At 42.9% G+C, this 13070-nt stretch overlaps 1 protein-coding gene across 1 annotated transcript in view; it reads left to right on the top strand.

Moving 5' to 3' along the window:
- MAP3K2 (mitogen-activated protein kinase kinase kinase 2) overlaps window positions 1-13070 on the top strand; it is a gene marked incomplete in the record, with an annotated part of 657765 nt that overhangs the window by 420267 nt on the left and 224428 nt on the right. The window contains 2 exon segments of the mRNA XM_053712317.1: window positions 10696-10714; window positions 11822-11864. Of these exon segments, the coding sequence (XP_053568292.1) occupies window positions 10696-10714; window positions 11822-11864 (62 nt within the window).

Genomic DNA, 13070 nt, shown 5'->3' with positions numbered 1-13070 from the left:
TGTCAGACGGCACAGGATATAATTGCTTAAAACGTTTAGAAGGTGTAAATGAATTACCCAAATTATTCCATTCCCTGGAAATTACTTCAGAAATAGCACCAGGAACAGGAAAAACTTCTGGAATAACTACAGGAGATTTAAAGACCTTGTCTAAACGTTTAGATTTAGTATCAAGAGGAAATTTCTAATGCAATTAGGACTTCTTTAAGTAAAGAACGAATAAATTCAATTTTAAATAAATATGAAGATTTATCAGCATCAACCTCTGAAACAGAATCCTCTGAACCAGAAGAATCATTAGAATCAGAATGATGATGTTCATTTAAAAATTCATTTGGATAAAGAGAAGTTTTTAAAGACTTTTTATGTTTACTAGAAGGAGGAATAACAGACATAGCCTTCTTAATAGTTTCAGAAACAAAATCTCTTATGTTATCAGGAACACTCTGAACATTAGATGTTGATGGAACTGCAACAGGTAATGGTATTTTACTAAAGGAAATATTTTCTGCATTAACAAGTTTGTCATGACATTTAATACAAACAACAGCTGGAGGAACAGCTACCAAAAGTTTACAGCAGATACACTTAGCTTTGGTAGTTCCAGCACCAGGCAGCGATTTTCCTGAAGTATCTTCTGACTCAGATGCAACATGAGACATCTTGCAATATGTAAGAGAAAAAACAACATATAAAGCAAAATTGATCAAATTCCTTAAATGACAGTTTCAGGAATGGGAAAAAAATGCCAAAGAACAAGCTTCTAGCAACCAGAAGCAATGAAAAATGAGACTTAAATAATGTGGAGACAAAAGCGACGCCCATATTTTTTTAGCGCCAAATAAGACGCCCACATTATTTGGCGCCTAAATGCTTTTGACGCCAAAAATGACGCCACATCCGGAACGCCGACATTTTTGGCGCAAAAGAACGTCAAAAAATGACGCAACTTCCGGCGACACGTATGACACCGGAAACAGAAAAGATTTTTTGCGCCAAAAAAGTCTGCACCAAGAATGACGCAATAAAATGAAGCATTTTCAGCCCCCGCGAGCCTAGCAGCCCACAGGGAAAAAGTCAAATTTTTTAAGGTAAGAAAAAATGATTGATTCAAATGCATTATCCCAAATATGAAACTGACTGTCTGAAAATAAGGAATGTTGAACATCCTGAGTCAAGGCAAATAAATGTTTGAATACATATATTTAGAACTTTATAAAAAAAGCGTCCAACCATAGCTTAGAGTGTCACAGAAAATAAGACTTACTTACCCCAGGACACTCGTCTACATGTTGTAGAAAGCCAAACCAGTACTGAAACGAAAATCAGCAGAGGTAATGGTATATATATGAGTATATCGTCGATCTGAAAAGGGAGGTAAGAGATGAATCTCTACGACCGATAACAGAGAACCTATGAAATAGACCCGTAGAAGGAGATCATTGCATTCAAATAGGCAATACTCTCCTCACATCCCTCTGACATTCACTGCACGCTGAGAGGAAAACCGGGCTCCAACCTGTTGCGGAGCGCATATCAACGTAGAATCTAGCACAAACTTACTTCACCACCTCCATAGGAGGCAAAGTTTGTAAAACTGATTTGTGGTTGTGGTGAGGGGTGTATTTATAGGCATTTTGAGGTTTGGGAAACTTTGCCCCTCCTGGTAGGAATGTATATCCCATACGTCACTAGCTTATGGACTCTTGCTAATTACATGAAAGAAATGTTTATTCAACAAGGTTTTATTTTACAGCCCCTTGCATGCATTGCGCCTGTCACTGCTGCGGCGGCATTCTGGTTTGAGGCCCTGGAAGAGGCCATCCAGACAGCTCCATTGAATGAAATTATTGACAAGCTTAGAACGCTTAAGCTAGCTAACTCATTTGTTTCTGATGCCATTGTTCATTTGACGAAACTAACGGCTAAGAATTCCGGATTTGCCATCCAGGCGCGTAGGGCGCTATGGCTTAAATCCTGGTCAGCTGACGTGACTTCAAAGTCTAAATTACTCAACATTCCTTTCAAGGGGCAGACCTTATTCGGGCCTGGCTTGAAGGAAATTATTGCTGACATTACTGGAGGAGAGGGTCATACCCTTCCTCAGGACAGGTCCAAATCAAAGGCCAAACAGTCTAATTTTCGTGCCTTTCGAAATTTCAAGGCAGGAGCAGCATCAACTTCCTCCGCTTCAAAACAAGAGGGAACTGTTGCTCATTCCAGACAGGCCTGGAAACCTAACTAGTCCTGGAACAAGGGCAAGCAGGCCAGGAAGCCTGCTGCTGCCCCCAAGACAGCATGAAGGAACGGCCCCCTATCCGGAAACGGATCTAGTGGGGGGCAGACTTTCTCTCTTCGCCCAGGCGTGGGCAAGAGATGTTCAGGATCCCTGGGCGTTGGAGATCATATCTCAGGGATATCTTCTGGACTTCAAAGCTTCTCCTCCACAAGGGAAATTTCATCTTTCAAGGTTATCATCAAACCAGATAAAGAAAGAGGCATTCCTAAGCTGTGTGCAAGACCTCCTAGTAATGGGAGTGATCCATCCAGTTCCACGGACGGAACAAGGACAGGGATTTTATTCAAATCTGTTTGTGGTTCCCAAGAAAGAGGGAACCTTCAGACCAATCTTGGATCTAAAGATCTTAAACAAATTCCTCAGAGTTCCATCATTCAAAATGGAAACTATTTGGACCATCCTACCCATGATCCAAGAGGGTCAGTACAAGACCACAGTGGACTTAAATGATGCCTACCTTCACATACCGATTCACAAAGATCATCATCGGTTCCTATGGTTTGCCTTTCTAGACAGGCATTACCAATTTGTAGCTCTTCCCTTCGGGTTGGCCACTGCCCCGAGAATTTTTACAAAGGTTCTGGGCTCACTTCTGGCGGTTCTAAGACCGCGAGGCATAGCGGTGGCTCCGTATCTAGACGACATCCTTATACAGGCGTCAAGCTTTCAAATTGCCAAGTCTCATACAGAGATAGTTCTGGCATTTCTGAGGTCGCATGGGTGGAAAGTGAACGTGGAAAAGAGTTCTCTATCACCACTCACAAGAGTCTCCTTCCTAGGGACTCTTATAGATTCTGTAGAGATGAAAATTTACCTGACTGAGTCCAGGTTATCAAAACTTCTAAATGCTTGCCGTTTCCTTCATTCCATTCCACGCCCGTCAGTGGCTCAGTGCATGGAAGTAATCGGCTTAATGGTAGCGGCAATGGACATAGTGCCATTTGCGCGCCTGCATCTCAGACCGCTGCAATTATGCATGCTAAGTCAGTGGAATGGGGATTTGTCCCCTCTACTAAATCTGGATCAAGAGACCAGATATTCTCTTCTCTGGTGGCTTTCTCGGGTCCATCTGTCCAAGGGTATGACCTTTCGCAGACCAGATTGGACAATTGTAACAACAGATGCCAGCCTTCTAGGTTGGGGCGCAGTCTGGAACTCCCTGAAGGGATCGTGGACTCAGGAGGAGAAACTCCTCCCTATAAATATTCTGGAGTTAAGAGCAATATTCAATGCTCTTCTAGATTGGCCTCAGTTAGCAACACTGAGGTTCATCAGATTTCAGTCGGACAACATCACGACTGTGGCTTACATCAACCATCAAGGGGGAACCAGGAGTTCCCTAGCGATGTTAGAAGTCTCAAAGATAATTCGCTGGGCAGAGTCTCACTCTTGCCACCTGTCAGCGATCCACATCCCAGGCGTAGAGAACTGGGAGGCGGATTTTCTAAGTCGTCAGACTTTTCATCCGGGGGAGTGGTAACTCCATCCGGAGGTGTTTGCTCAACTGGTCCATCGTTGGGGCAAACCAGAACTGGATCTCATGGCGTCTCGCCAGAACGCCAAGCTTCCTTGTTACAGATCCAGGTCCAGGGACCCGGGAGCAACGCTGATAGATGCTCTAGCAGCTCCTTGGTTCTTCAACCTGGCCTATGTGTTTCCATCGTTTCCTCTGCTCCCTCGACTGATTGCCAAAATCAAACAGGAGAGAGCATCGGTGATTCTGATAGCGCCTGCGTGGCCACGCAGGACCTGGTATGCAGACCTAGTGGACATGTCATCTCTTCCACCATGGACTCTGCCTCTGAGGCAGGACCTTCTAATACAAGGTCCTTTCAATCATCCAAATCTACTTTCTCTGAGACTGACTGCATGGAGATTGAACGCTTGATTCTATCAAGGTGTGGCTTCTCCGAGTCAGTTATTGATAACTTAATACAGGCTCGGAAGCCTGTCACCAGGAAAATCTACCATAAGATATGGCGTAAATATCTTTATTGGTGTGAATCCAAGAGTTACTCATGGAGTAAGGTTAGGATTCCTAGGATATTGTGCTTTCTCCAAGAGGGTTTGGACAAAGGCTTATCAGCTAGTTCTTTAAAAGGACAGATCTCTGCTCTGTCTATTCTTTTGCACAAGCGTCTGGCAGAAGTTCCAGACGTCCAGGCATTTTGTCAGGCTTTGGTTAGGATTAAGCCTGTGTTTAAAACTGTTGCTCCCCCGTGGAGCTTAAACTTGGTTCTTAAAGTTCTTCAGGGAGTTCCGTTTGAACCCCTTCATTCCATTGATATTAAACTTTTATCTTGGAAAGTTCTGTTTTTGATGGCTATTTCCTCGGCTCGAAGAGTCTCTGAGTTATCTGCCTTACATTGTGATTCTACTTATCTGATTTTTCATTCAGACAAGGTAATTCTGCGTACCAAACCTGGGTTTTTACCTAAGGTGGTTTCTAACAGGAATATCAATCAAGAGATTGTTGTTCCATCATTGTGTCCTAATTCTTCTTCAAAGAAGGAACGTCTCTTGCATAATCTGGACTTAGTCCGTGCCTTGAAGTTTTACTTACAGGCTACTAAAGATTTTCGTCAAACATCTGCCCTGTTTGTCGTTTACTCTGGACAGAGGAGAGGTCAAAAAGCTTCGGCAACCTCTCTCTCCTTTTGGCTTCGGAGCATAATACGCTTAGCCTATGAGACTGCTGGACAGCAGCCCCCTGAAAGGATTACAGCTCATTCTACTAGAGCTGTGGCTTCCACCTGGGCCTTTAAAAATGAGGCCTCTGTTGAACAGATTTGCAAGGCTGCAACTTGGTCTTCGCTTCACACCTTTTCAAAATTTTACAAATTTGACACTTTTGCTTCTTCGGAGGCTGTTTTTGGGAGAAAGGTTCTACAGGCAGTGGTTCCTTCCGTTTAAGTTCCTGCCTTGTCCCTCCCATCATCCGTGTACTTTAGCTTTGGTATTGGTATCCCACAAGTAATGGATGATCCGTGGACTGGATACACTTAACAAGAGAAAACATAATTTATGCTTACCTGATAAATTTATTTCTCTTGTAGTGTATCCAGTCCACGGCCCGCCCTGTCCTTTTAAGGCAGGTCTAAATTTTAATTAAACTACAGTCACCACTGCACCCTATGGTTTTTCCTTTCTCGTCTTGTTTCGGTCAAATGACTGGATATGGCAGTGAGGGGAGGAGCTATATAGCAGCTCTGCTGTGGGTGATCCACTTGCAACTTCCTGTTGGGAAGGAGAATATCCCACAAGTAATGGATGATCCGTGGACTGGATACACTACAAGAGAAATAAATTTATCAGGTAAGCATAAATTATGTTTTTTTTTACTATGGGCCTATAAAAGGCATGTGTATTTCATTTACAAACTAGCTTGAGAAAGGGGCAGGTCCCCCGAAATGTTGCTCGACAATAAAGGTTTAGCCTTTTAAAACCGTGTGCCACCTTATTCTTTGCACTATATACAGCCATTTAGACGTTAAGGGTGGTCCTATTAGGTGTTGCACCGGATTAATTTGAACAAGATTACTCAAGACTATTGGATTGTGACAGTGCGGATTCCATCTGTTTTATACCACTAATTACATATCATGCACCTCCCTGTAACAATTGGTAATGCTATTTTGGAACCTAGGTTACACTACATGTATATGAAGGAGAAATGCTGCACATGTGAAAACTTATCAGCACTGGATTGCAGTGAAAAAAGATTAAAACATGGCGGCAACCATGCCAAGAGGGAGGTGGGGAATAACCACAATACCATGCTTATAAAATGTATGTGGTGTTCAAAGTACTTTTAATGTAAATAGTCTAGTATATCCATTATTGTCTGATGTGGAGGAGATCAACCCTAAAGTCACAGAATTTTGTAAAAAGCCCCCTCTTTTTTTGATATTCCTATATCTCCGTTCCTTCTACCTCCACAACCGCTGATTAGTTTGCACCTGCACCGAAGTTCCCATATTATGTTACTTTGTTAGTGCTATTTTAGACTGCATACTAGGAATCCTATACTGGTTTTATAGCTTTTCAAGATCGAGGACAAGTGGATACACCATTGTTTTTTTATTATGCTAATTTTTGTAAAATAGTACAGTGTGAAATTGAATAAATCAATGCTTTCTTGTCATTCTTGCAGAGGTGTCTCCTTCACCAGTAAAACATGATCACTGTCCTTAGTACAAACACTAATATTGCAGTAGTATTATCAGTTTGAACATTAAAGTGATAGTAAACTTATCCTATAATGAACGAACCTAGCATTTCTCAATATTGCATTTAATGTAGTCGCTAAGTTCTTTTTGAGATCACTGCTAGATGTGGCACCAAAAAAGAGATTACAAATTCCCTACCGTTCGGTTCCCGACTACTCCCAAGCCCTACTTTCTTGTTCTGCAAGTACTGACATCTTCAGCGGTTCCACTCCCTCTCAACGCCATAGAAATGCGCGTTCACGAAATCGGACTTAAAATGCGCATGTGCTGATCGCCGATGCTGCGTTCAATCTGCCAAAGACGTTGAATGGGATTCCTACATGTTAGTAGGACGCATGCGAGAAATGGGAGCACGTGTGGTTTCCCATCTACAGAAAAAATTAATAGCGCATGCGCTTATTACTAAAGGGGCGAAGGACATAGATTTACGGCCGCCTAACGGCCAACATTTCAATTTGATTATATAAAAACGTGACCCAAAGATAAAATATATATATATATGTTGAATTTGTGCACGTCCGAAAATTGATTTATAAAGGTGAGAACTTGATTAATACTGAAATATATAAAAATGGATTAATTAAACTTATATATTTATTTCAGACACATAATGCCATACCGTATCGACATTACGGTAACTTTACCATCACTTTAACAAACATTATTGAGACCAAAAATAATTTTTGTCAACATAATAAATGCTGTTTAAGGAATAGTGGTGTAATCTGATTAAACTTGAGTGAAACAAAGTTAGCTTCTATTGCTAATTTGTTCTTTCATGGTATTTTGCTGGCAATTGTGGTTGTTGAAAAAAACAACTTGAACAACCAATCAGTATCATCAGTGCGGAGTTCACACTTTGCTATTGTGTGATCTCATGGGGTTTCACCATACTCTTGAAATTATAAGGTAAACTTCCTTATACTGATAGTTATTTTCTTTCAAAGGATGGTGAGAGTCCACGAGCCATCACAAGTGGGATTAAATTGCAGCCCTAAAGGAGGAGGCAAAACACCTCACACAACGCAGCTTTAATTCCTGTTTCTCTTGTTAAGTGTGTTCAGTCCACGGGTCATCCATTACTTATGGGATATATTCTCCTTCCCAACAGGAAGTTGCAAGAGGATCACCCAAGCAGAGCTGCTATATAGCTCCTCCCCTCACATGTCATATCCAGTCATTCTCTTGCAACCCTCAACAAAGAAGGAGGTCGCGAGAGGAGCTGGAGTTTTTACTTAACTATTCTTCAATCAAAAGTTTGTTATTTTAAATGGCACCGGAATGTGCTGTTTTTCTATCTCAGGCAGTATTTGGAAGAAGAAACTGCCTGCGTTTTTTTTCTATGATCTTAGCAGGCGTAACTAAGATCCACTGGTTGTTCTCGACATTCTGAGGAGTGGGGTAACTTCAGAAACTGGGAATAGCATGCGGGGTCCTCCGCAAATGAGGTATGTGCTGTACATTATTTTCAGGGAATGGAATTGACTAAGAAAATACTGCTGTTTTCGTATGATGTAAGTACAGCCTTAAATGCAGTAGTGGCAACTGGTATCAGGCTGATAAATGTATGCGCAGTCAAGTTATTTTCTAGGGACTAGAATTTGACTGAGAAAATACTGTTTAAACTGAAATAATACTTAAGACTTATCTGCAGTGGTAGCGACTGGTAGCAGGCTTAGTGATAACTTTGGATGACATTGGAAAATGTTATTTTTTAATAAAACGTTTACTGGCATGTTATTCATTTTTTTTGTGAGGTACTTTGGTGATAAATCTCTTTGGGCATGATTTTTTTCCACATGGCTGACATATATTTTCTGCATGGAAACCGTTATATCAGGGCTCCCACTGTTTTGATAGGAGTGGGAGGGACCTTGTTTTAGCGCCTTGTTGCGCAGTTATAATTCTAGCACAGTCTTCCTGCTTCTTCCTCCTTGATCCAGGACGTCTCTAGAGAGCTCAGGGGTCTGCAAATTTCATTTGTGAGGGAGGTAATCAGTCACAGCAGATCTGTGACAGTGTGCTTGACTGTGCTTAAAAGCGTTAAATCTTAATTGATATCCATATTATCCGTTTTGGGTATTGAGGGGTTAATCATCCTTTTGCTAATGGGTTCAATCCTCTGCTCAAAATTACACTTCTTGTTAAGAATTGTTTAATTATATCTGTATTTTTAAAGCGCTGCAGCGTTTTTTATATTGCTTGTAAACTTATTGAAAGTGATTTCCAAGCTTGCTAGTTTCATTGCTAAGTCTGTTTAAACATGTCTGATTCAGAGGAAACTGTTTGTTCATCATGTTCAAAAGCCAATGTGGAGCCCAATAGAACGATGTGTACCAATTGTATTGATATTGCTTTGAATAAAAGTCAATCTGTACCGATAGAGAAACTATCACCAGACAACGAGGGGGAAGTTATGCCGCCTAACTCTCCTCACGTGTCAGTACCTGCGTCTCCCGCTCGGGAGATGCGTAGAATTGAGACGCCTAGTACATCTAGGCCCTTACAAATCACTTTACATGATATGGCTAATGTTATGAAATAAGTATTATATAATATGCCCGAATTGAGGGGCAAGCGCGATAGCTCTGGGATAAGGACAGAGCGCGCTGATGACACGAGAGCCATGTCTGATACTGCGTCACAATTTGCAGAACATGAGGACGGTGAGCTTCATTCTGTCGGTGACGGTTCTGATCCGGGGAGACCGGATTCAGAAATTTCAAATTTTAAATTTAAGCTTGAGAACCTCCGTGTGTTACTAGGGGAGGTATTAGCGGCTCTGAATGATTGCGACACGGTGGCAATCCCAGAGAAATTATGTAGGTTGGATAGATAATATGCGGTACCGGTGTGTACTGACGTCTTTCCTATACCAAAAAGACTTACAGAAATTATTAGTAAGGAGTGGGATAGACCCGGTGTGCCTTTTTCCCCTCCCCCGATATTCAGAAAAATGTTTCCTATAGATGCCACCACACGAGATTTATGGCAGACGGTCCCTAAGGTGGAGGGAGCAGTTTCTACTTTAGCCAAGCGTACCACTATCCCGGTGGAGGATAGCTGTGCTTTCTCAGATCCAATGGATAAAAAGTTAGAGGGTTATCTTAAGAAAATGTTTGTTCAACAGGGTTTTATTTTGCAGCCTCTTGCATGCATTGCACCTGTCACGGCTGCAGCGGCATTCTGGTTTGAGTCTCTGGAAGAGGCGATTCGCACAGAGCCATTGGATGAGGCTTTGCGCAAAGTTAGAACCCTTAAGCAAGCTAATGCGTTTGTTTCAGATGCCGTAGTACATCTAACCAAACTTACGGCTAAAAATTCCGGATTCGCCATACAGGCGCGCAGAGCGCTCTGGCTTAGATCCTGGTCAGCGGATGTAACTTCCAAGTCTAAGCTACTTAACATTCCTTTCAAAGGGCAGACCTTATTCGGGCCCGGCTTGAAGGAAATTATTGCTGACATTACGGGAGGTAAGGGCCACGCCCTTCCTCAGGACAGGGCCAAACCAAAGGCCAAACAGTCTAATTTTCGTGCCTTTCGTAACTTCAAGGCAGGAGCAGCATCAACTTCCTCCGCTTCAAAACAGGAAGGAACTACTGCTCGTTACAGACAGGGTTGGAAAGGCAACCAGTCATGGAACAAGGGCAAGCAGGCCAGAAAGCCTACTTCCGCCCCTAAGACAGCATGAAGACGGGGCCCCCTATCCAGAGACGGATTTAGTGGGGGGCAGACTTTCTCTCTTCGCCCAGGCTTGGGCAAGAGATGTGCAGGATCCCTGGACGTTGAAGATTATATCTCAGGGATACCTTCTGGATTTCAAAACCTCTCCTCCACAAGGGAGGTTCCATCTTTCGAGGTTATCAACAAACCTAGTAAAGAGAGAGGCATTTCTACAATGTGTAAGGAACCTCTTAATCATGGGAGTGATCCACTCAGTTCCGTGATCGGAACAGGGACAAGGATTTTACTCAAATCTATTTGTGGTTCCCAAAAAAGAGGGAACCTTCAGGCCAATCTTGGACTTAAAGATTTTAAACAAATTCCTAAGGGTACCATCGTTCAAGATGGAAACCATTCGAACCATCCTACCCATGATCCAAGAGGGTCAATATATGACTACAGTGGACTTAAAGGATGCTTACCTTCACATACCGATTCACAAAGATCATTATCGGTACCTAAGGTTTGCCTTTCTAGACAGGCATTACCAGTTTGTGGCTCTTCCCTTCGGGTTAGCCACGGCCCCGAGAATTTTTACGAAGGTTCTGGGCTCACTTCTGGCGGTACTAAGACCACGAGGCATAGCGGTGGCTCCGTACCTAGACGACATTCTGATACAAGCGTCAAGTTTTCAGAATGCAGAGTCTCATACAGAGATAGTTCTTGCATTTCTGAGGTCGCATGGGTGGAAAGTGAACGTGGAAAAGAGTTCTCTGTTACCACTCACAAGGGTTCCTTTTCTAGGGACTCTTATAGATTCTGTAGAGATGAAGATTTACCTGACGGAGTCCAGGTTATCAAAGATTCTCAATGCTTGCCGTGTCCTTCATTCCATTCCAAGCCCATCAGTAGCTCAGTGCATGGAGTTAATCGGCTTAATGGTCGCGGCAATGGACATAGTGCCATTTGCGCGCCTGCATCTCAGACCGCTGCAACTATGCATGCTCAGTCAATGGAACAGGGATTACTCAGATCTGTCCCCTTTGCTAAATCTGGACCAGGAGACCAGAGATTCTCTTCTCTGGTGGTTGTCACCGGTTCATCTGTCCAAAGGAATGACCTTTCGCAGACCAGATTGGACGATTGTGACAACGGATGCCAGCCTTCTAGGCTGGGGAGCAGTCTGGAATTCCCTGAAGGCTCAGGGTTCGTGGACTCAGGAGGAGAAACTCCTTCCAATAAACATTCTAGAATTAAGAGCAATATTCAATGCTCTTCTAGCTTGGCCTCAGTTAGCAACACTGAGGTTCATCAGATTTCAGTCGGACAATATTACGACTGTGGCTTACATCAATCATCAAGGGGGAACCAGGAGTTCCCTAGCGATGTTGGAAGTCTCGAAGATAATTCGCTGGGCAGAGTCTCACTCTTGCCACCTGTCAGCGATTTACATCCCAGGCGTAGAGAACTGGGAGGCGGATTTCCTAAGTCGCCAGACTTTTCATCCGGGAGAGTGGGAACTTCACCAGGAGGTATTTGCTCAACTGATTCGTCGTTGGGGCAAACCAGATCTGGATCTCATGGCATCTCGCCAGAACGCGAAGCTTCCTTGTTACGGATCCAGGTCCAGGGACCCGGGAGCGGTGCTGGTAGATGCATTAGCAGCCCCTTGGGTTTTCAACATAGCTTATGTGTTTCCACCATTTCCGTTGCTACCTCGACTGATTGCCAGGATCAAACAGGAGAGGGCATCGGTAATTCTGATAGCGCCTGCGTGGCCACGCAGGACCTGGTATGCAGACCTAGTGGACATGTCGTCCTGTCCACCATGGTCTCTTCCTCTGAGGCAGGACCTTCTAATTCAGGGTCCTTTCAACCATCCAAACCTAATTTCTCTGAGGCTGACTGCCTGGAAATTGAAAGCCTGATTCTATCTAAGCGGGGGTTTTCGGATTCGGTTATTGATACATTAATACAGGCTCGGAAACCTGTGACCAGAAAAATTTACCATAAGATATGGCGTAAATATTTATATTGGTGCGAATCCAAGAGTTACTCATGGAGTGAAGTTAGGATTCCTAGGGTATTGGCTTTTCTACAAGAGGGTTTAGAAAAAGGTTTGTCCGCTAGTTCGCTAAAGGGACAGATTTCAGCTCTGTCTATTCTTTTACACAAACGTCTGGCAGAGAATCCAGACGTCCAGGCCTTTTGTCAGGCTTTGGCTAGAATTAAGCCTGTGTTTAAAGCTGTTGCTCCTCCGTGGAGCTTAAACTTGGTTCTTAAAGTTCTTCAGTGTTCCGTTTAAACCCCTTCATTCCATTGATATTAAGCTTTTATCTTGGAAAGTTTTGTTTTTGATGGCTATTTCCTCAGCTCGAAGAGTCTCTAAGTTATCTGCCTTACATTGTGATTCTCCTTATCTGATCTTTCATTCAGACAAGGTATTACTGCGTACTAAACCTGGGTTTTTACCTAAGGTTGTTTCTAACAGGAATATCAATCAAGAGATTCTTGTTCCATCATTATGTCCTAATCCTTCTTCAAAGAAGGAACGTCTTTTGCATAATCTAGACGTGGTCCGTGCTCTGAAGTTCTACTTACAGGCAACTAAAGATTTTAAACAAACTTCTTCTCTGTTTGTCGTTTACTCTGGACAGAGGAGAGGTCAAAAGGCTTCGGCTACCTCTCTCTCTTTTTGGCTTCGTAGCATAATACGTTTAGCCTATGAGACTGCTGGACAGCAGCCTCCTGAAAGAATTACAGCTCATTCCACTAGAGCTGTGGCTTCCACCTGGGCCTTTAAGAATGAGGCCTCTGTTGAACAGATTTGCAAGGCTGCAACTTGGTCTTCACTTCATACTTTTTCCAAATTTTAAAAA

The sequence above is a fragment of the Bombina bombina genome, chromosome 1 (assembly GCF_027579735.1).
Source record: "Bombina bombina isolate aBomBom1 chromosome 1, aBomBom1.pri, whole genome shotgun sequence".
Taxonomy (NCBI): domain Eukaryota; kingdom Metazoa; phylum Chordata; class Amphibia; order Anura; family Bombinatoridae; genus Bombina; species Bombina bombina.
Note: the sequence above shows the minus strand (reverse complement) of the source record. Positions and strands in the feature narration are given on the sequence as shown.